This window comes from Triturus cristatus, chromosome 7, assembly GCF_964204655.1.
Source record: "Triturus cristatus chromosome 7, aTriCri1.1, whole genome shotgun sequence".
In the NCBI taxonomy this organism is placed as follows: domain Eukaryota; kingdom Metazoa; phylum Chordata; class Amphibia; order Caudata; family Salamandridae; genus Triturus; species Triturus cristatus.
In genome coordinates, this window is record NC_140590.1 from 119,634,222 (window position 1) to 119,658,397 (window position 24,176).

Below are 24,176 nucleotides of genomic sequence, written 5' to 3' on the forward strand. Positions count from 1 at the left end.
AACCATTCTGCAGTACATGAAATTTGAAACAATATTTTGGCTGGATTAGGTACCACGGGACATAATGGCATATTCTGTATCATGTCTTCTATTTCAGGTGTAACTCCTGGAATTGTTTCTGGGACAGATGGTACAATGGGGTTCTTGGAAATACCACAGTTGCCTTTATGGTAATCTGAACTGGTTCTACTTCAAGCAACCCAATGTATTTCCCTGTGAAATGCCACACTTCTGTGTTCACAGTACCTCCCAAGTCAGCAGGTAATTGTTCAGTTGTCATTAATGGGAATAAACCTACAGCTGACTTTTGTTGAATCATTTTGAATCCTACATCTTCATCATGTATTTGTAGTTCCACACCATCCGGTGTGCAGTAGATTGTACAATTTAACTTGCAAAATAAATCTCTCCCTAATAAATTTACGGGACTTGGGTTACAAAAGTCAAATTGATGATTTTCCTCAAAGGAGCCAACTTTTATAGGGACCTTCTCTGAAACTGGATTGGTAATTTATTTATTTGAACTCCTCCAACTTGAATCTTCTTTCTTGAGAGGGGTAGGTCTATGACTTCCACAGTTCTAACAGTGGCTCTGGTAGCACCAGTATCTATCAGAAATGACACGGTGGCCATTTTCTTCAACATCTGCAAATGGATCACCCTGGTCTACCTTTAAGGCAGCACCAAGCACGCAATCTTCATCCCCTCTCAGGACCCATCATTCAGAAGTGTCTGAGACTGAGCCATCGCTTTCCAAAACAGGAAAATGTTGAAAAGTACTTTGACCTGCATTAAGGAACTATTGGAAAGTTTTTTGATTTATATTCTGGAAGAAATTTGTATTTGCTTTTGGAATCTGGTTTGCATTCAATTTCAGGTTTCCCATATTTTGTGGGATCATTTGAGTCTGTGGAACCTGCATCATTGGGACTAGTTTTTGCATTGGCACCTGCATCTGCTGTACTGGCATATTTTGCATCCAAGCTCCTCTCTGCATAGGCACATTTCTGTTTGCATTATCAGGATTAAATCTACACTTCCTCTTTCAATGCCTGACCTTTTGACAGATGTGACAAGGAGTCATTTTTGTTTAATGCTGAAACCTACATACCTGAACATGGATCAATAGGTATATCTCTATCTCTGCCCTGTGAAATACCAAAACCTTCAGAATTTTTCTTGGAAACCAGTCTGTGAAACAACAACACCTTGAATACCTCCTTGATTTCCTGCAAAAGAAGAATTTTGGAAACTCTTCCGAACCAATTTCGTTTGTGACAATGTAAATTACTCTTTAATCTTTGTCTGCTTCATTTCTCATTCATCACTCAAATACTTTGCATATCACAGGATCTCATCAAGTGCCTTTTTTCTGCCAACATATTACAGTTTGCATTATATGGGAACTGATCTCTGGTCTTAATCCTAACACAAACTAAGATACAAAAATCCCCATGTCGTTCTCTTCAGGATATTCTCTTCCACTGTGCTGCTGAAACACCTGCATCAAACATTCATAATACACATGAACTAATTATTTTGCTTCTTCTGTGTTTCGGTTAATGTTCAACCAATCCAAGTCCTTTGCAGGCACGATGCCTTTCAGAAAGGCATCGTGCTTTATATTTCTCCATATATACAGGAGATGGTGCATTAGAGCGTGCATCCCTCATGGCTCATCACATGGCCATTGTACAGTAGTCTTACGCTCAGCCCACAAATCACTTGGCACCACAATATCAAATAATATATCCAAATAAATCCACAACACCTTTGAATTTTTCACAAACCAATCATCTTGTGTATACCACTGAACATATTTGTCTCTCAGTTTTGGGAAATTGTTAATAAATGCTGAAAGATCACCTCTGCTCCAAGTCACATGAACGTACACTCCTCCAGCTATATCTCTAAGTGGAGAAGCTGAAGCTCCTTCTTCGTCTGGGTCATTTTTTTCCTATCCAATTTCTGTCTGTTTCTTTTTCTTTTCATGTTTCTTTGCCCATTTGTTGTCTAATTTTTTAAATCACTCCATTAATTGATACATTTTATTAATTAATTAATGTGTAATCAGGTTCCTTTAGGATGCATGTTTTCAATTGCTGCATCATCCAATTGTAAGCTTCAACTCTTCTGGTAAGGAGAGCTTTTTGGAATATCAACATCATATTTCTGAGCCAATTCAGTCAATTTCTCATGTGTAACTGCTGCCCTTCTTGTAATTTCTTTTTATTGGTAGATCAATTATTTTCCTTGATACATACTCAAAACTATAAATTCAAGCATCCCTTAATAATTTCCTCTAGTTCAACTTTTAATTTTGGAATATTTAATGAGCTCTCCTTCTCAGGTTCTGGGCTAGTCATCTGCCCTGAGCCTTCTGTCTTTTTAATACCTGCTCTGACCTGGTGCACATCGGACCACAACCTGGACCACAAAAGGGAGACCAGCCCAGAGCCACACCTGAAGAACAACAGATGCACCCGGGCAACTGAACATGCAGCCTGGAGGGCCAAAAGGGAAACAATACCCACTGCAACCACCCACAGGATCCCCTCTCCCCGGCACCTCCCGACCAAAGACATGCCACATCAGCTACACCCAAACACATACAAAATTATCTGCATGATGTCGCAGAATCTGGTGACATGCATGTGTCATCACAAATATGAGCATCACACATTCATTTCCGAAGCAACAAATCAAACTTTATTAAAATGAACACTGAAATGAAATGAAGACACATTGCTGCTCCCCTCGGGCCAATCCATAGGTCACAGCCTGCAGGACATATATCATGATGAGAAGGGGTGTGCTGTGCACATCAAAGGACAGAGAGAGAGCGAAGTGGAGTGAGAGGAAGAGAGGGAGAGAGAGAAAGACGAAGAGAGGGGGAGAGAGAGAGAGAGAGAAGAGAAGAGAGGGAGAGAGAGAGAGAGAGAGAATAAGAGAGGGGGATAGAGAGAGAGAGAAGAAGAGAGGGGGAGAGAGAGATAGAGAGCGCCGCCCCTGCGCACCCAGGCCACACTGCTCACCTGCTGCCACCGGTGTGTCCCCAACCACTTGCGGGCATGTAGTGCAGTTCATTAGGTCACATATCTGAGACAGACCTGTCATCTGAAACAGAGTCCAGATACATGATTGGCACAGTACACACAATTGCACAAGACAACATCGCCTGCCCGCCTATGCACACCCAGACAGAGGCACCCCAGCCCCTCCAGCCGCCCATCGGAGCATGCCCACCCATGCACAACCAGGCCGCACTGCTCACCTTCACCCACCGGTGTGCAGATAGGAGGTCCCACCACATGCCGCTGCAAGCCACAAGCCTGGGACCCGTGGACATGGCACACTCCACACCATGCAGCCCCGCTCCACAGGCCTCCAGGTCCCACGTTTGGTGCTGGGTCTTGATTACTCCATGGCAGAGGACATACCAGTGCACCCGGGCCTCATCCCAGACTGTACAACCGCTCTGCCCAATAGGTGCCACCAGCTCTGCGATCCTGGAAGGGACGCCATGTGGCGGTAGGCCCGCGCTGCCTATTGGCTCTGGCCTACACTGCGGTCCAGCAGGGCACACAAAACCTGAGCTGTCCGGACCTCCGGTATGGGGCATCATCTCAGGCTGCAGACCCGCTCAGCAGCTCAAGGTGCCCCTAACTCAGTGTACCCAAAGTCACCGTCCCATGGTGGGGTGCCTGTGCCGGCCGCAATGCTCCAGGTGCCACTAACCCTGTGCAAACCCAGTCAGACGTGGTGGTAGGCCTGTGATGGCCACAAGGCCTTCGGTGCCACTAACCCTATGCAACCCCAGTCAGCGTCACGTGGTGGTAGGCCCGTGACAGCTGCAAGGCCTCAGGTGCAACTAACCCTGTGCGAAACAACTCATGGGCATTTTGAGATTGAGAATCGTGGAGTGTCCGTCATCCAGTCACCACTGGCAAAGGGGAATGTGATGTAGTTGGCCCCTTATGTTGGCAGAGTCACATGGCCTGTGACGCCTGTGCCGGATTGGTGTGGTGTGCATGCAAACCTGCCCTCAGGGAGTGGCTGTGACATGCTGACAACTAGACCAATGACCTGCACACCACCAGCGAGTACGCCTGCGACGGGTAGTAATGAGGGCCCCCCCTCAGGGCATAAGCGGAGTGGTCTGGCCTGCCGTACGCCGGACCAGCGCAGGGTTTGCAACAATGACTCATGGGATTTGGCCGTGGTTCAGTCCATGTCCGGACATGGAAGTGACTGATGCGTGTGTCCCTGTTGTAATGTTCACGGGACCTGGTACACAATATGCAATGTTGCACCCTCTGACTGGTATCCCACAGGATGAGCATCATTGATGCAAGGAACATCACTGTCCCTACAATCACCCACACATTCATTCATTAATGATGAAAGACATAACACAGCAGTGCGTCACTGGATGTTTATTGCACATCCAGTGCAGTCCTGCAGCTAGAGCGGTACAGGGCAATGTCGAGCATACTACACAATATGGGCCCGTGGAGGGCCAGCCAGAGTGCATCCAGGGATGACAAGTACTGTGGAAGAGGAAGGGTACAGTCCGCAGTCTGGTCGCCGTGTCATTGGTCATTAAAAAAGATATGGCTGTCCAAGGTGAGTGCATCGGAGTGTATCGGGGGTCAGTGGAAGGTCATTGGGCGATGTGCAGCACCAAACAGGAACAGCCCAGGTGGTGGAAATGAAAGCTGGTGCCTCCTGATCACAAACCCATCCACGTCCTCGTCCCCAGATGTGTGCTCTGCCCTACCTGTGGGTGTTGCAGTACCGGCTGGGGCACTGTGTACAACTGAAACATCAAGGGCCAGAGGAGGGTTGTCGGCCACACTGTGTGACAGTGATACATCAGGTGATGGAGTGGATATCCTGATGCACTGTGGGGCACTGACACACCAGGGGGTGGAAATGTGGATGGAGTGGGGTCAGCAGCATTCATCTGCACCACACCTTGTGGCAGCAACGCCATAATGATGATGTGCAGGGCATGGTAGATCTCAGCTACATTTTGCTGATGTACAGCGATGGCTGCCATCCTTTCCGCCTCCATCCGCACCATGTCCTCCATGAGCCTCCGCATGTGTGCCAGCTCACGGCTGCTATCGCTGGAGCCACTCTGAGCCGACAGGTGTTGTTTGCTTCACGTCAGGACTCCAGCGATGTCATTCAGGGCTCGTTGGAGGCCATGGAGTGGGTCTAGACACCCATGGATGGTGTCCAGTTTGGTAGCCATGAGGTCGAACCCCACCCACACCTGCTCAGCCATCTCCCTCTGGGACTCCAGCACACAGCGTTGGAAGGCCATGTGTTGTTACTGGGGGTCTTGGGAGACTGGCGGAGCCATGGGTGCATCCTGCTGGGTGGTTTGGGTGGTGGGTGGGGTCTACACGATGCAGCTGGTCAGCCCTGATCCTGGAGGTGAGTCACGGATGAAGTCAATGATGTCTAGGAGGGCTTGGGTGTCGATGCTGGGGTTGTCCTCCTCATCATCAGTGAAGAGTGGCTGGGACTGCTCTGCAGGGGGTGTTGATGCTGGCCCTGCAATGTGAAGGGGAGATGGTGTATTGCAATGTGTTCACATGTATGTAGCCGCATGGGACATGTTGACATTCAGACAGTATGGCATTGTACATTGTGACAGTCTATGGATCTGGGCGATGACCCAGAGTCATTGAGGGTGTGCACTGTGCTCTGATTGAATTTGCATGTGTGCCATCGTGGACATCTCAAACCTTCCCCCCAGTACCTGGTCGTCACTCACCCTGTTGCGGTTGTGTTTTGTCCTGTCGAGCAGTTACTGTCCGGTCCCCCGACTCCGGCCACAGTATCCACACTGATGACTGTCAACACCAGCTCCTCCATGTCATCCAGCTCGAGCTGTGGCGCTGGGCCCCCACCTCCAGTCTGCATTTCTGCCTTCTGGTTGGCTGCGAGTTTCTCCTTGGTCTTCCGCTTCATGTCATTCCATCACCTCTTGACCTCGTCCATTGTCCTCTTGTTCTCTCAACGACATTCACCTTGTCCACGATGTCCCGCTATATTCCAGTTTTGGTGCCCAATGACACGTTGGAGGTGACGAACAGGTGTTGATGGTGTTCCATCACCTCCGTGACTATGATCCTGTTCGCCTGCGGACTGAACTTCATCTTCCTCTTCTTCTTGTCCTTGCCCTTCCCTGTCCCTGAGGTCAGGTGTGTGTTACAGGACTGGCGCTGCTTATCGCTGATATCCTCATCGCACTTTGGCCCATCGCAGGTTTTTTGGTGTTGTGGTTTGTGTTTTTATCTCCATCCAGGTGGTTGTATCGCGGACATTGTCCGTGTTTCGGCAGACTATCGCATGGTACCGCCTTGTTGTGAATTCCACGTTGACACAGGGTTATTTTCCACTGATAGGATGCGATGTGTAAAGTTCTGTTAACATTTTTTGGTGATCTTTGACACACGTTCTTGTGAATATACCCCTCTGTTTGTTAATAATTCTTATTTCAAAACTCTCATATTTGGAAAACCTCAATGGACCATCTTTCTCAGTAATCTTGCGCCATTGATGAAGCCATAAACATGTATCTAATCCCGCTTCAGGTAAGCTAAAATTTGCAAGCATATCCTCAGGAGTTGCCTCTTAACCTTTCCGTGTCCGAAATGTAGCATCTTGTCTCACAAAACTCCTAAATCCTTTAAAACATTTCATGTTATCACAATATTCTTAAAGTAAACAATTCACAGTTCAATGTTATTATTCTGTTATGTAAACGTAAAATCTTCCCTTCCAATACTGTCTCAGTTGTTATCTATCAAAAACCTTTTAACAAATCCCAACGCTGCAGAATCGCTGACCTATCATAGCACGGCACCTTGCAGTCAACAACCAATATGAAAAACAGACCAATCAAGCAATCTCAACATGAAACACTATGACCTGCGATCTCGCTCACAAAACAAAACATATATTCTTGTTTGCTTTTTCTAAAAGAAAACAATACCAAATTAACAACCAAAATATTAAGGGTTTTACACTTTCCGACTTTTAATATACACACAGAAATTGTCTTTCACAAGTGAAATCTCGACCAGTGTGAAATTACCCTAATCAATGCAGCTTCCCCTGTTTGAGCAATTAGATTCTGGTAACCTCAATAAATATTAGACAACACATTATTTGTATGTCAATATATCTAGGTAATTTTACCTCACACTCTACACCACAACATTTCTGCAAACAAGAAATACCATTCAACGGGACTTATTCAAGTTTCTTTTACACTTGTCTCATTCTTTTATAATCCTAGGATCTTAGACTACTTCCAGTCTTAACTCTTTAAACTATTCACAAAGAAACAATAAACAACTACATTCATCAAACCAATTACTCTCAAATCATTAATACAACGATAACACAATTACAATAGATGTTGCATCACCCTATTAATTTTCACATCTCCAAACAGCAAGCGCCTTCGAAATTCACACCTTTTTTGAGCTCCTCAAGCTCTGGGCATTGGAGTCCAGGATTTAGGTCTTGTATTCTAACTTAGGTAAATATTTACAGCTCCTTGCTCAAAACATTGAACAATTACTCTGCAACCAGGAAACGGATCGTGCAGACTGGGCCCTGAAATGTATTCTTTCAATAAACTAATTAAAATACTGTCACAATTTAACTATCACAGGCAGAGTTAAACCATTTTTTCAACTTTAAATCATTCTTCTTTCTTGTGATGTATCTTGGAATGTTGTATTAGGAATCATGGAACAAATCAGACATCTCAAAATTAAATTTCATTAACAGTTTTAAGTTCAGTCAATAATGAGAGTTAGGATAATTTTTCCTATACCTTTATTCCCATTAATAGTTTTGTAAAATTATTTTCTTTATTTCAGTTAGTCCATAAATCAAATATGTTTACAGAAATCAGCAATAACATGGTTACAACCAATCAGCAAATATATTTTGCATTAAGAGCATCCCATAAAGGAATACATTAGTCGTAGGATCAGGGTCAGAATTTAGATTTCAAGAACCCATGAAGTTTGAAATCAAAGAAAATAGTGAGATCAGAGGAGCATAAAGCCTCAAAGGAAAATTAGACTAGCTGAACTTCCCATAAAGAATAGCTCATAAGACTCAGCTAAGTCTCAATAAATCCATGTAAATCAGCAAACAGCTCCAGTAGCAAATTGTCAGATATCAAAAAGGAAAGGTAAGGCAGAGAGGAAAAACAGTAGCCACAACCATCAAGGGTCTGGTTCTGGGGGCAATCCTCTTCTCTTGGGAACACGCACTGATATAAAAGTCAAGAAAACGTGTCTAAAACATTATATCAGGCTTCTTCGCTCATGGACCAATAAGATGTCAGCATTCTTCAGTAAGCAGTTTCAGCTTCTATGTTTCCATGAAAATAGATTCAGCTTAAACTATTTATCACTAGGTTAGCTACAGACAGACTTGTGTAGTTAGATTCTGGAAACAATTGACTTGGTTCCCATAAGCCTTGGTTCCCATAAGTCTTTAAACACAGATCGACCTTCTAGATCTCAATTAGTTTCATTGCAAGTCGAGTACAATGAACTACAAACCACAAGGCAAAATCACTGTTAGGTAATGTAGTCCTTTTAATATGACTCAAGATTTATTGTTGAAAATGCAAGTCATTCTATTCAAACGTTATATGAAACATAAGATGCAAAGTTCATGACATTCAAGAACGAAATGTTGCTTGTAAAGTAATACATTCTAAGCATGTCAAAATAAGGTCAAGCTTCTAAATCACGTTATACACATTTCAGTAATATTAAGTCTGCTTCTTGTCAAAAAAATTAGCTTCAAAGCTTTTCTATGGCCTACACTGGTAACTATGGCTGCAAATCAGCATATTTCAAACGCATGCATTTCCTGCATTATGTGTTTGAATTTATCATTCCACATTCAACTACTAGATGAATTATTTTTATGTTAATTAAATTGCTTTCTCACCAATAAACATTAAGAGACCATTTAGTTGCAGCAAGACAGAGAAAAAGACAGCAAGAAACAAAGACATAGTTAGCATTTCTGGCATTCACTAATTTCTCTTTCATGCAAAGTCCTGCTTCTATTTGTCACTACTGACCTTAAAGTATGAGGTGGAGTCGTGCCTGAAAACAGGTAACCATGCAAGCCCTTTAAAATGCACATATACTTTTGAGTTCCTCTTTTTGTCATGACATGAGGACATATCTTCTAAGTAATACATGTGCACTGCTTCAAAAGTTGGAGACAGACCAGGCAGGAGAGAGGGAATGTCATACTGTGATTAGAGTGAGTAGGGCACCATCAAGACAAGGCTCACATCACTTAGTCACAGCATTGCTACTGCCTTTACAGGATGAGGATATACTAAGCAGTGGATGTAGTCCACCTGCAGGGACACAAATATACATCAGCAGATGTAGTCAATGAGCGTCCAGGAGTGATTGTGCTCGAACTGTGTCCACAGAGCAGGAAGGGAGACATCAAACCAAAGGCAGATATATGTGGTCTACTTACTGCCAGGGAGCATGCAATAACAATGGTGTTATACTCCCTAACCCTAAGGATCAGAAAAAAAAGAAACAGGGAGCCATTGGTGCCAAATAACCTTTGCAAACAAGGAAATATCAAAAAAACATTCCCCAGAATGAACCCAATAAAACAAAGAAAGGACAGTTATGGAGATGTCTGGTAGCATTTTGCGTCCAGTGCAAAGTCTGCATCAGGGGAACAGTTAGAATGGGTCTGGTTGTCCACAAATGAGGTAGATGTATACATCATAGCAAGGAAAGTTTATACTAACATGGTGTTCAGTGCGCGTGCCTATCAGACGCGGCTTGTCCTCCTTCCATAAGGACTGTTATGTGGAAAAGAGCCAGGCTGGTCATATGTTGATTCTTTTGCTGGGATCAGCTGGAGAATTGACTAGAAGAGGCAGTGAATGGTAAAGAGGTATGTGGATATCCATGTGTTTGCATTCATGTTCTTGAAGTACCCAATGAGCAGAAGAGAGGATATATTCACCCATAGGCTGCGGCTTCTGGTCAGAATATCTGTGACAAATAATATACTCAACACTTACACAAAAAAGGCCCAAGCCTGCAGGAAATGTGTCTTATTGACAAATTAACTGTAGGTAGGTTAGTGAACAAGCACTGGGTGAGGGACAAGTGGCTCAGAATATTTGGTTTTTCATTTTACGACATTGATAATCGGACAAAGGGCATCATAATAATTTAGAAATGGTCTTTAAATTATGTATTTGAATGCACAAAGGCCTCATTTGTTGAAGCAAAACAATCATGTTTACTATATCCATCTTACAGAAATTTAAATACGTACAATGTGTATACAATTATTTTTAAACCAACAGTTGTACATTTACTGTGCATTTATTCCTTAAAAGAAAACATCTTTCTTCTTATGCTCCTAATGGGTCTTGACTCAAATTCTCCATTTAAAGTAGGGTGTCTTGTTTAGGACATTTGCTGATGTCAGCCACCCTTGCCGTTCCTCCCACATTCAACCTCCCACCATAAACTAAGAGTATTCAGAGTCAAAATGTTTGTGGTGTTACTGAATAATAAAATATAAGCAGATAGGAGACTCTCCTTGTGCAGTGGTAAATGCTGCTATGCACATGGTAGGCACTGTAGGTGCAGAACCTGTAGATAGTATCAGGTTTGAACTTGCAGCAGTCAGTTCTGACTACATAAAATTGCAGACCTTTCTTGATTGTTGCAAACCAGTGATATGATAATGAAAGAAAAAAAAAATGCAGTATACAGAAGTTATTCAAAGTTGTACAAAGAACATTGATAATAAGGATTGGTATTTAAAATAATCAAATTGTCACTGCAAACATCCATGGGCCTGATGCATAAATGGACATAGGGGTAACAAATTCTGTACTGATTGTTTGTGACCTGATTCTAAATTTTCCATACATGCAATTCACTTACTAATAGGTCACATCGCAAAATCTCCAACTGCAGAGTTTTTTGTTTGCTTTGTTTGCCCTAAATTGGCAGGGTATGCCCAGACGTGGGTCACTTGCACACTTTGCCACTGGATTCAAGTTAGCCTGGCCGAAGAGGGGTGTTACTCTGAAACTGGTCCCAGGAATGCTTGTTTCCGGTCCAGGAAAGACCTGGCTTGGCAGTTCGGGCTGGGCTGTTTCTCATAAGAATCAGGGTCGAGGTTAATTTGCATATGGCTGGGTTAGAACTGGGGTGGCAAAGCGATCTAAAGAACAATAATGGATTCAACTCAGATCTGGGACTGGGGGTGAGTGTCTGAAAAGTTTCAGCACTCCATCCATCATCGCCTTGTGTTTGCTAAACAACTCCACGCGATGATGGCCAGCCACACATGTACACTTCAAACCTCTGTAACCCAGCTGTCTTAGGACAGCTGGGTTAAAGAAAGCAAAAGCCTCCAGTGGTCGTGTGAGCTCTGATAGAGGCCGCTCCAACCAGTCCTTGTGCTGCCCTGATGCTGTGAGAGCAGCACCAGGATTGGTTAAAAGAGTTAGCTGGGGCCCTGGTGTTATGAGGGAAGAAGATTGGAGTGAGGAAGACACAGCAGTCACTATGGTAAGTACATTCTTATTTTATTTCCTTGAATTGTTTGATGTTATGAAACTAATTTGCATGCCCCTCCACTCATCGAAGTTGGTAGTCACCATTGCACTTCACAAAGTGGAAAGTGTCCCGCCTTTGGAAAGCTCAGTTACTTCTACAAACCATTTCAACTCGGTTTTTGGTAACTCATCAATGGTTTGCAACTGCAATTGTGGTGACAAACGATTGATGTATTTATCTTGGAACTATAAAGAGGAAGAGGACTCTAGTCTGTAGATCTCCCTGCTGGTACACTATTCAAGGTGTGTAATCGTACAAGTATTCAGTTTCTGTCTCTCTTTAGTTCACAGTAAATGTCTGGCTGCCTCCGCTGAAGTTCCTGAAAGAAAGAAGAGAGAATCAATACCATTCTAATAATTCAGCAGAAATAGCAAGCTTCTGCTTTAGAAGTGTACATTGTTTGGAGAAAGAATGATAGTGTTTTTCTTCCACTGTACGAAGAGCATTTTGACCTAAAGCTCCTCCCTGGGCCCTCATATATTGCTTACCGTGCTCTTGGACTATAGAATCTGGAACTTACAAGCTTCCCTGATGCCTCGCAGATCTTAATTACCTCAGGATCCCCCTCATCTATCTTGTACTGTCTCTATTAGAGCACTACGCTCAAACTAATGACCATTGTCCTGATGATGACCTGCAATCATTCAGGGTGAAATGCCGTCGACTACCCAGCCTAGAACTCAGGCGCTACTGTGGTCAATCTATTTATCTGATTGTTTTGTATGTAAACACTGTACATAACTTGAAAATTTTGACCACCTTCATCTTACCTATTATCGCCGTTCACGCTGTTTCCCACACCTTTATGTCCTGCGCCGTTCACTTTCACTAACACGCCCAGTGCTCACCTTGTGTGTTATGGTCATTGTATAATCATGTACTGTAGTGCTTCTTAACTACTTACAGAATTATAGTTTATTTTACTCCACCCTACCCTTACCTTGTGGTCTCCCTTCCTTTGTTGCCTCTTCGCAATTGTGATTCAATTCACCGTTTTAAATTGTCCCACTTTCAATAATCTCCAGTTGAGACATCTCTCATGCCTTAAGCAGCATGAGAAAAGCACCAGGATTGGTTGGAGCGTGCTGGGCCAATGCTATCTTAGGCACTGGGGGCCTGTGCCTGCTCCACTCAGCTGTCTATGACAGCTCAGGTTGAAAAAGTGCATGTCCAGCTGGCCATCACAAGACAGCCAGCCAAAGTGACATGCGCACTTTAAACTTAAGTGCACACCACTTCTCCCTGCTGCTGCCACTCAGCAGCAATGGCCCTGCCTTGACACTTGACTCGGGAGTAGTGAAAAACTATATGGTAATAAATCAACTTTATTACCATTTTATTTTTCGGCTCTGCAGCATTTTGTATGGTCGTTGCGACGCTCCTCTACCCTAATGGAGAAGCCGTCATTCTAAATGTCATTAGACAATAGCAGATTTGATGGCCAGGAAATGATAACAGCATGTGCCAAATTCCCAACTTGTACCTTGATCCGTAATATTAAAACAACATGCAACTCTTACACTGTATAATCAAAATCAAAAATCAAATGCAATCCCCATAAAAAATATAAGTTCTAATCGAAACAAATGATACCCCATCTCAAATTGTCATATATTTTAAGACTAATAAGCCAATTCAAAATTTATTTTCTTACTTCCTAACATAATGTTCTGTATTCAATCAATATATGCAGCTAGCAATTATCAATCTCCTCAAATTTATCAAGACGATGGAAGGTTTCAAATTCGGAATGATAAAAGGGTAATATACTTTATGCTGCTGATGAAATAATTAAATAGTACTTGTTTTGCATACATTATTTAAGTTGTTTATTATACATGGTTCATGTCTGGTGCTATTTTGAGAATTTGAAACCTTCCATCGTCTAGGTAAATTTGAGGAGATTGATAATTGCTAGCTGCATATATTGATTGAATACAGAATAATACGGATCAAGGTACAAGTTGTGAATTTGGTTACTACATTTCAGGTGACTTTATGTTTATAATTATAAAATAATAACTAATGAATAATCTATTTTTAATTTTGGCAATCATACTTTAATTAACATAATCTTTGCTCTTGGGCTGACTTCCTTTTTTCAGTGTTTAAACACGCTCTGTGTTTTGATTTCTGATGGATTTAAGGACCTTATACTTTTTATCATAGGGTGATGCCTATTTGTTGAACACATGGTTATTGAAACTTTTCTGAATAAATAGGTTTTAAGAATTGTTTTATTAATGTATTAGATAAAATATACATATTTGACATATTGTTCTATTTGGGTTTGCAGCCCTGAAGAAGTCAAAGAGGCTTGATAAAGCATGACGAAACATGTGTTGGCTGCCAATGATATTATTTATGTTGGATGAATTTACTACATTTAATGTTTTGGACGCACGGACAAGAGTGCTGTACCGATTTAAGGAAATTTGATTTGAAAAGAAGATGAATAAACCTATGGACATTCAAATATAATTCTGTTGTATCTCTTCTTGCTTCGGTGCTGTGTCAAGGTAATCGGAGTGCAGCAAGTCGGCAAACTGGGATTCACGGGATCGGTGCCTGCTCCAAGGGAGCTTTCCAGCAATTTCTTGAAAGCTGGAGGTGCTCTGGGGTTCTTGGAGTCCTTTCAGGTTTCAGAACGAAACAGCAGCATCGATTGTCTGGTCCTTCTTGCAGCTGGTAGGGTTGTGTGCCTTTTTCTTTCTGCAGCAGGTCTTCTGTTATCATGTAGCAGTGTTTCTTTTGTCCTGGTCTTCTTTGGTCAGAAGATTCTGAGGTTCAGGTCTCAGGGAGCAACCTAAATACGCAATTTAGGGCAGATGCAGGCTGACGGGGGTCCCTCCTCCTCATCTAACTAATTTTCCCGCCTATTCTCCTACCACAAATGGACCACAAAGCGGGCTTGGCCTCCCCCATTATCTGGGGTTTCTAGCTATGATTTCAAAGGTGGCATTGCCTTTGAAGCTTCCCACCGGGGAAGGCCATCCTGTCCTGGAGGAGGTGTTGTATAGTTCCTGCGTGTTTGGATAACAAAAACTGTGGGATTGTTGGCAGACTGATTCTGTACACCCCCGCTGAGTATGTTAGCCTTTCTGTATCAGCTAGCTCACAGTGCCACTAGAATCTACTCTTACCAAGGAGAGAATAGTTTCTGACAACCTCAAAAAATGACAACCCTGATCCCTCAGGATCGTGGAAGCAATGTACTACCTTTCGCTGAGTCACTCGTGCTTACTTAGTTTCTCTCAGATAGATACATGGAATAAACAGTCAGGCGTTTACAATAAGGACTTATTGTATAGTTGTTATTCTAGTGTAGAATAGATGAGCTGCAAAGACCGTTAGACTGTAGCAGATATATATGATAACAGCACAATGAAAGTAAAAGGATGGTATAGTTCTACCATCTTGCAGTAATCATGAATACATACAAGTATATAAAATACATGACAGTAAAAAGATGCATACTCCTACGATGCCTCCTCACTAGATGTACCTAAGTGTACCCAGCATGTGTGTAGGTGTTAAGCCAAGAATCCCTCTAGGATTTAGTCCACCCCATTACCTGAAGTGAGAGACTGTGGGACCCCGTCCTGGTCTCAAGTTGGACACCCCGCAAGGGGTGTTCGGCCACTGTGGGCTGGAGTATCTGCATGCAGGAACTTCAGCGTCTCTGGTCAGTGTGTCGTTCTGGAAGTCTCGGTCTCCTCTGTCTTTCTAAGCAATATGTGATGTATTTATACCTATAGGTCTCCCCCAGGGTTCCTACCTTGCTGTGTTACTGTGTCGGCCTAAAGCATGACGTCGGGCCTGAACTTTATACAGAGATATTATACAGGAGATGGTAGTCCAAGTAACCTCATACATAATGTATGAGATTCGAACTAGGGAAAATCTGCATTTCTGAATCTAGTGTCGTATCTAGGTAAAAGGTAAGTTCCTGTAAAACTGTTATGTGTGTAATGTAGGGAAAGATATAGGTGAAAGGTTGCAATGTTGCCTATATTAGTGTTCCTATATGGAATATAACAGAGGTGTGAAATCCCTCCTCCCCCCCGCCCACAACAGGTATTGTTTCTGTCCTGTGAGAGTGCTGGCTCTCACCCCATGAGGCCAGAAATATGTGTGGTGGTGGCAGGCTGGTGAAAACCAGCCACAGACCCCACTAATGTTTTATAGGTGTCAGTGGACCCTCTAAAAGGGCCCCCTGTCTGAAGTTATAAATAAATCCAACTCTGGCATCAGTGAGGATTTATTAAGACAAGATGTTTGATGCCCAACATCTATGAAATCTGTGAAGCCATTATGGTGCTCATCGTGTTGATACGTATCCAGCCTACGTACTCTTTATTGCTACCCTATTAATTTACATCATCACAGAATGGACTGGACATTGTAGGGGCATATCTGCTCATGCTGACAAGCCAACACATGGGATATAGTGCACCCTGCCTTATAGCTACCAGCCTGCAGTAAGGGTGACTTACTTATATCTTATGCATGGGTATGGTTGGTATGGCACACAAGCTGTGTGCCATGTCCACTCTTCAGATTTTCCTGCAGCAAGTCACGCAGTCTTCAAGTTCAGAGTGCATAGCCTTGGTGAAGGGGACCTGAGGTGACACTACCAGTGCTGCAGACCCAGCGGACCCTCTTCAGTACCCATGACCTAATTACCACTTACTAGGGACTTACAGGGGTAGCTGAAGTTGTGCCATTCAGGGTACAGTGCTTTGAGAAAGAGATCTGGCACTGGGGACCAAGTTAGTAGGGACTCAGTGCACTTACAGGTCGAAATCAAATCAGATACGAGGCAAAACGTGTGGGCTTACCATGCAAAAAGGCACTTCCCTACACTGGGCTAGCAGTAACCCCAATAATAATTCACAATCTCCTAGCTTCACTTTATTGTTACTGTTTCTAAGCATGCATGTTTTGAGCCCTTTCCTCTCAATGTTTTTGTCTCTATCAGCCTTCCATAAGCCCTGATTTGATAGGTCTATAACTTCCAGCCGTAGCTCGTCCCTCCTTCAGCATCTCAAATATGTTATTATTGTTTTTGTTCTATATTTGCACTAATACTTTTGAATGCTGATTCATTTTCCATCCTAGTTGGTGCTTCCAGATAAATGCAGCTATTTAAGAATATATTACAATGATTTGTCAATAAACAAAGTTGTTTTATGTTTAAGAATGTAAGGCTGCTACAAGAAACATAATTGGTGCAGGTTATAGCAGATGAACTACACGTATGTAGAACATAAGTGAAACGTTAATTTTGTAATCCTTGATCACAGCTTCTTTCTTCATTCTTAAGGCATGATTGCCATGACACACCACAACAGCAGGACTCACCTGATATGCAGAATCTACTGTGGTGTCAATCGATGTCTCGTGCATGGTCCTGTGAATTGTAATAAAAACAAAATTGTGGTTAATGCCTCATTGGTTAAATGTTGACTATCATACAAAAGGCATACAGCCTAACTTAATGTTTGATGGAAGGGCCACCACACCACTTGGGCAGTGCAGACATTCTTTATAGAAGAGTAGGGTATGTCATGTTATATGCAGTCCAACTGAATATCACATACAACCTCAAATCCCAAAAATGCACAACTCCAGCAGTAGCTCTCAAGTTAATTAAAACTCATGTTGAAAAGATTAAAAACACAGGTAAAGCTCAAGGAGTGCTTATTGAAAGAATCCATGAACCTTCATAACATTAGAGATGTTGAATAATGTATGATTATGGTTTGGAGTGTTTTATTACCTCCTGTTTTGATATGATCCTGATGGTGCATTTTGACATTATATGTGGGGAAAAGTACCCTCTGTGATAATTATATTGTAAAACACCATGGATTTATATGGCCATATTGAGGAAAGAGGCAGAAGGTGGACTTCATGGAACTGTAAGGTGACTTCTAACGTCCTTTAATATATTTAACTTACATAGTAGCACCATCACCCATCCCATAAACCTCTTAAGTGGTAAGTATCTTGCTCTTTCATATAAACAAACTATTAGGAATGCAAATATGAAAACAACAATTGTTATGCAAATGTAAACTCATTCAGTAATTTGTTTGAAAAAGATGTCACTATCAGTTTAATGTAAATCATTTTGAAAAATATTGTATTGAAATGAGCGAAAAGATTATTTCTTTCTTTCCAATATTCACCTATAGCATGCAGAATATTACCAAAAATATCAAAGTCTCTGCTGATCACTGTTTCAATTGCGAAAAACAAATCAGAAGACCTCAAATCCATTTTTAATTTTCATTGTTTAAAATGCTGCTGTAATTATTCTCTGTGACTGGCTGGTCAGCTTGGCTGCAAGCTCTGGCTGGAGGTAGTATGAAGTCTCCACTCACCTTTAATTAAACTATTACCGTATGCCAGTTGTATCAATTTATTATTTTGGGTGAGTAGAGATGTCACAACATGACCATAATAGAGACATTTGAGACAGGCTTTTATACAAGGAGTGCAGGCTCTTGTGAATTCTGGTGCATAAAAAAGGAGCTGTGAATAAAGTTTGCTGTAACACAAACTGCTTCTGCTGGCCATATGGATAAGTGATTGCCAAGGCTGCTGCCCTCCATATGGTAAAGGAAGGGGGGGGTGCACACCTCTGCTTGTATCCCTCACACCCAGTGCTGGGATCTGCTTTGGTTTGTTGGGTCCAGTGATGAGATGAGGTATAACCTTGGGGGTGAGAGGAAGGGAGATATTTGGCAACAGAGCATCATTATTGTTGACTGGAGTTGAAGACAAAGTTGATGTTACCACTAACCAATGGGTCTTGCAATTTGAATGTATTTTGTTTAAGAGGTGTGTGAAATTTGCGGTATTTGCCAGTGGTGTAATTACATGAAATTAACAAAATAACGTGAAATTAGCCGTAATTATGAAAAATGCGTCTCCAGGCCTCTCGTGCGAAAGACGTTGTAAAGACACATTTCTTGTTAAAAAAATATGGTAACCTGCACTGCAAGTGACACTCCCGCAGCCATTTTGAAAAGAATGTGCCACTCATTTAAACCTGCGCCCTGCTCCCAGTTGCTCTTGCTTTATCCCCAATGCTATTCCCACCCATCTATCCCAGTTTTACCCATCTTTTACATTTATTTTCATTTTCTTGTCTATGTTTCTCCTTACTGCACCCCGGTGTTTTTCTTTTTCATTTATTACCACTTGTCTATCTTTTCTGTTGCCCCCATAACTATGGGCCAAGAATCTGGAACTCGTTGCCACCTTACACCAAAAGAATACCCATCTTTGTCAAAATTCAAAGAGGAAGCTAAAACCTTACTAATGGGCAAATTCCTTCCATAAATCTCGCTCATTGCACACACTGCACAGTGGCCTAGCGATATGTGTTTTGCTCTATTCTCTAACTCCACCTGCGTTAACCAGTCTTGATATCTGTGCCTTAACCCTGCGCCTCTGGTATCATGATCGTCTGCTCTTCATTGTGTATCTTTCTGTTCTTCGCCGCCACCTGTTGTATCTCCTGCTAGGGTACCCTTTTTGCTCATTCCTACTTCTGTTAATGGCTGGCTATCTCTGCAAAGTGCTCTCATGTTCGCCATTCCGATTATATTAAATGACCTGTTATTGCCCTAGTGTATGCACGTTCATATATCCCTACCTATGGAATTGTCTATTTCAAACTTGTATACAACTTGTTATCCCTGTAACATGCTCTGATAACCTTACGGGTCATGGTCGCGCTCTATAAAACATTAAATAAATAAATATGGAGTCTGGGAGTATGCCAGCTAGTCAAGAATGGGTTACCACTCTAAAAAGATTATTAGCAAGAGGTGGCAACTCTTATGTTTTTGGTGCACTGCCACCTCCCCTTCCTGTTAGTGGCAGGCAGAAGGCCCAACCAGAGACAATTCTTTGTGGAGAGGAAGCAGCCCTGGGGCAAGTGTGAAGCAGCAAGCGCCAACTCACTGGCATTATATGGACCCAGTGGCAGGTCATGCACCTCTGGGCAGATGTCATTGACCAGGAGCAGAAGGTAGTAGAGTTGAAAAGAAAATGATGTTTAAAGGTTGTTTTTGCTTTATTACTTTGCTGGAGGTGCAGCAGGTTTAATTGTATATTAATATTTCACCACTCCTTTGCAATAAAGGAGGTGGACACAGGCATTCTATTTATTTCACAGAGTTTTATATAGCGTAAACTTGACACGAAGGTATCGAAGCGCTTTACATAGCACCAGTTGCGTTACATGAGGACACATTCATTTTTTTTATTTTTTTGTTAGGCACGGGAGATAAAGTGATTTGCTCAGAATCACAGGATGTTCAGCGTTGTTGCCAAGACTCGAACCCTGGGGCATATTATTAAGCACAGCGTCAAAATTAACGCCGCTTTAGCGGCAGAAAACTGCCGCAAAAGCGGCGATAATGGGCTTGATAATATGTCGCCGAGAATTCCAATAGAAGCCCTTATTGACACCAGAACATGGGCTTCTATGGGAATTCTCTGCGGCATATTTTCAAGTCCATTTTCGCCGCTAAAGCGGCGATAATTTTAACGCCGTTTCTTGATAATATGCCCCCCAGTTCCCCAGATTCAAGGTCGGCCGCCATAGCCCTTAGGCCACCCCTTCTCCTCCTTCTCTAGTGTGAAGTGAATATTTTATTTATGTGAATGGCATCAATGCATTATGACTTGGAAGCCTGAAATGAACGCTATTTACTGGTAAACAAAGGTATTTTCAGAGTTGTATGGTATTGCTGGCACTCGCGTGATTATATGCACCTTTCTCGTGTTTATGGCAGAGGACAGGAAACCCTAGCACTGAGCGTCCCCTCTGGACGTAACTTTGCGCTTCATAAAACACCTTTCTTTTAGTTATATGCACCATACATACAGACATACATCTGCTTATATATGACATTATTTAGACATCGTACAGCTACATTTCTACTGTGCTAAACCTTATGTAATGTCTATAATATGCCAGCATAGTGCAAATTACAACTGAACATAATCCGTTTTAAGTACGAAACAAACCAACCCTCCACTGGTGCCCAACTCCCTGCTGTGTATAGCTGGGGTTGTGCCCACCCCCATGGGTGCCCATCCTTCTGCACTGCTTTACTTCTACGGTACTACCCCACAAGCTTCTCCTCCAGGTTTCTCTTTTTCCCATGGAAGAAACACACTTAAGCTGTGTAGTACTTTGCATTTTCACGTACAACTGAGCATAGGCATGCAAGGCGTGTGCGGCAGGCATCTTGTCCTTTCAGGAAATTGTCTGGAGATACCCATGCTGCCTTAGATATCATTGATTGCTCACCATAAATCCCTAGTTTATTCTAATGCCAAATTTGTTTTCTTAGTCACTGCTCAAACCCACTCAGTTGCCAGCAGGCCAAATTAGTACATCCTCTGAGAATGTTTATCTGTGTAGTGCACACTTGTTTCTTTGAGATTATTTACATTTGCAAACCAAATTTAAAAAGAAAACGTGTTTCCTTTTATTTAATTACATATTTTTCTTTTGTGTTGCTCTTTTTATAAACTGGAGAGTAGAGTCATGCTCATATTCATGGGGTTCATCTGGATGATGGTCACTCACCACATGTGTGTTGTCCTAGAAGCCTCACTCATCCACAGTTCTGTCTTCAGGAAGCTTTCTGGGTGAGACATGTTTATTCATTTTGATCATCATTAGTCTCTTCACCTTTTGACGTTTCCTTCTGACCATGACATTTGCCCCAGTTATACTGAAGACACTCTGCAGATTCACTGGTTATTCAACATGCAATACTTTATTGTTGGTCACTACAACGTTTTCTCATGCCAATAGGTCTATGGGACTTGACCCAGGGAGACCTCTGCTGGGTCTTCCAAATAGTCTTGTACCATCTTCTTAAGTGTCATTTATTTTGACACTGGTTGTTTTTACACCTACGCACTTGAGTTAAGGTCCGCTCTCCATGAAACCAACCCATTGCAGATGTTGGAAGTGAAGCTATTGTTGCTGCATGTTTAGTAGTAAGTGGCGAGTCTGGGCCAACATTGAACTCTCTGGAAGTTGAAAGCAGCGCATTAGTTCTGCTACAGCCTCAAAATCGAAATTGCTCCTCTTGTTGGCACCTCACTTTCCTGGCATTACAATTCTTGTGAATTGAGAAATTCACTGTTGAATAAAGAATGAAAGTGAGAACAATTCCTTTTTGGAGGACATAATCTCTTTTTTCAGCCTTTGATTTGTGTTCAGGTGAAGAATTAAGCTCTTAAGCAAACCAGCTGCTTCTTCAGTGATGGTGGTAAATGGTAGTGCAATCATTTGTAAATGATCCTGCAGCATGTGCAACAATGGGATTACTTGGAATATGGTAATGTGCTTCTTGCGGGCTTCCCCTGTCAAAATCTCAAACAGCAATAGCACACACCAGTAAAACTCCATTTGACAACCCTGATTGCCATGACCTTAGCGGTAGCATCCCCTCTCTTTCGTAGTTCAGAATCATTGACCTGTATTGCTGAAACAGTCATTGCTACATGTAGAAGGAGGTGTTCTAATGGGTTGGCACATGCTGTCTATTGGTGTGTGAAATTTGTGTATTTTATTTTGGTGCCATCATATAACATTTCAGTGAAATGCATGAAATGACACAAAATACCTTTTAGTGCTATATTTTCATGCAAATTGCATCTTCATTGAAATATTTCAGGTGAGGATGCATCTCACACTAACAAAAAGTGCAAAACAAATGAAAGCACCATGAACAGCAGCCATTCACCTTATGTTGCCTCTAGACAGTAAATTGCAATGCAATTATATAAAGGGGTATAAGAGAGTAATTTCAGGAATTTGGAATAATAAGCGTAATGTGAAATTCCCTAAAAAACACAAAACAAACAAGTGTTATATTTCCCCCATGCCTATTCCTGAATGAGGGCTTTTACAGGGACCCTGTTACCATGCTGAATGAACCTAAACTGCATCTGGGCTTTGAAAGAATACCTGAAATTAGTGAAAAATCTTCTTATAGGTGATCAGTATGCTTTTGACTATGTCTTCTTTTTTGAGGAAGTCCTACACAATTAGGTTGATGTAATTCACTATACATAGGACTCTGAATTTTCCTCTATCAGCCATGGCTTTGACAATTGTATTACCATTGTCAGTATGAACAAATCCAATGCAGAGTCCTCTGGGTTGTACCATTTCATAGGTTTTGGTGTTAAATTCCTCCAAGATTCTGGCAGCTGTATATGATTTTGCCATAGAGAACACCACAACTGTTGCATGACATCACCAGTAGCTAGCTTTTCTTTAACCATCTGTTAAGAAGATCGCATGTTAAGTGATAGACATGTATTCTGGGGCTTGCCTGGTCCTGAGGTGGATAGACTGAATGGTGCTTTCTTTCTTTGTTTTACCAACCTATCCCAGCTTTTGATGGTTCAGCACTGCCACAGCAACAGTGGAAAAAAGGTCCGGCTTGGAACTTTCCAGTTTGGACTCCATAAATTCCAGAAACCCCTCCAAGCCTTCCAAAGAAAAATACAGGAAGTAAATCATGAATATTTTTGCAAGCTTCTGAATAAATGGACAAGCTTGTGGGATCGTAGGTACGGCAACTCTTTGCTGAATGCAAATTGGATTTTTTGGGGACATCTCCACAAATTACTTACGGAAAGCTGTTCAAAATTGATGGCGATGTAAGCAATAATACATTTATTTATAAAACCAAAATTGAATCACTGTTGCCGAAATCACCTGATATGACCCTTCCATCAACCACAAGTCAGAAATACGCCTAAAAAAGACCTAAGCTACTGGTTTAAGGATAATCAGCAGGACTATCGCGCAAACAGAAAAAAACGAGATTAGCCCCAGAGATAGGGAGCGACACCACAATGGTCCTGGGAGATTGGCCCCAATAAAATTAATATGGACAGAAAACTATGCATTCCAAAAACACCATAAAGTTAAATGATAGATGAAATTAGGAACACTCAGTCAATCAGGACACAGCACACACTACACACTGAGTGATCACATGCTGACCGTGCTTGACATCTGGACACATTACCCACTGGCCCTCATTTTGTCCACGCAAGGTTGGGACCCACCTGCAAAAGTCATGAGGTGGGAATAATTTATGACCCCATTACAAAACCCACATTCCATCCTGAAACAAGATCTATGGATAGTTTTATGATACTTCAAGAAATTTATAAAAAGATATTTAAACGATTACACTTTGAGTCAGTCCTCCAACTCGTTTCTGTATGCTGCACTCCTGGCAGTATTAGTTGAATAAACCAACTGTTCCTGTTTTGCCAAATGCCTCTTGTTTTTGTTATTCAAGCAATATTCTGGCGATCCAGCCAGGAGAGACTTGTACTTTGAACCTAACTGCAGCTGAAGGAAAGGACACTGCTCTGACACATTCATATCAGCACAGTGAGGAAGGTGAGCAGGCGCTGCAATTGATT

At 42.2% G+C, this 24,176-nt stretch overlaps 1 protein-coding gene across 2 annotated transcripts in view; it reads right to left on the reverse strand.

Moving 5' to 3' along the window:
* Positions 1 to 10,326: 10,326 nt before the first annotated feature.
* The window catches only part of LOC146808988 (sialic acid-binding Ig-like lectin 13), a 492,860-nt gene continuing 479,010 nt past the window's right edge, over positions 10,327 to 24,176 (reverse strand). Inside the window, exons 8-9 of one of the 2 annotated variants that reach the window (XM_085615782.1) lie at positions 17,046 to 17,094; positions 10,327 to 12,000 (exon numbers count right to left, since the gene is read on the reverse strand). In XM_085615782.1, coding sequence (XP_085471908.1) covers positions 11,944 to 12,000; positions 17,046 to 17,094 — 106 coding nt within the window. In that variant the 3' untranslated portion in view covers positions 10,327 to 11,943. The remainder of the gene's footprint in view (positions 12,001 to 17,045; positions 17,095 to 24,176) is intronic. The other variant, XM_085615783.1, reaches the window with a different exon arrangement.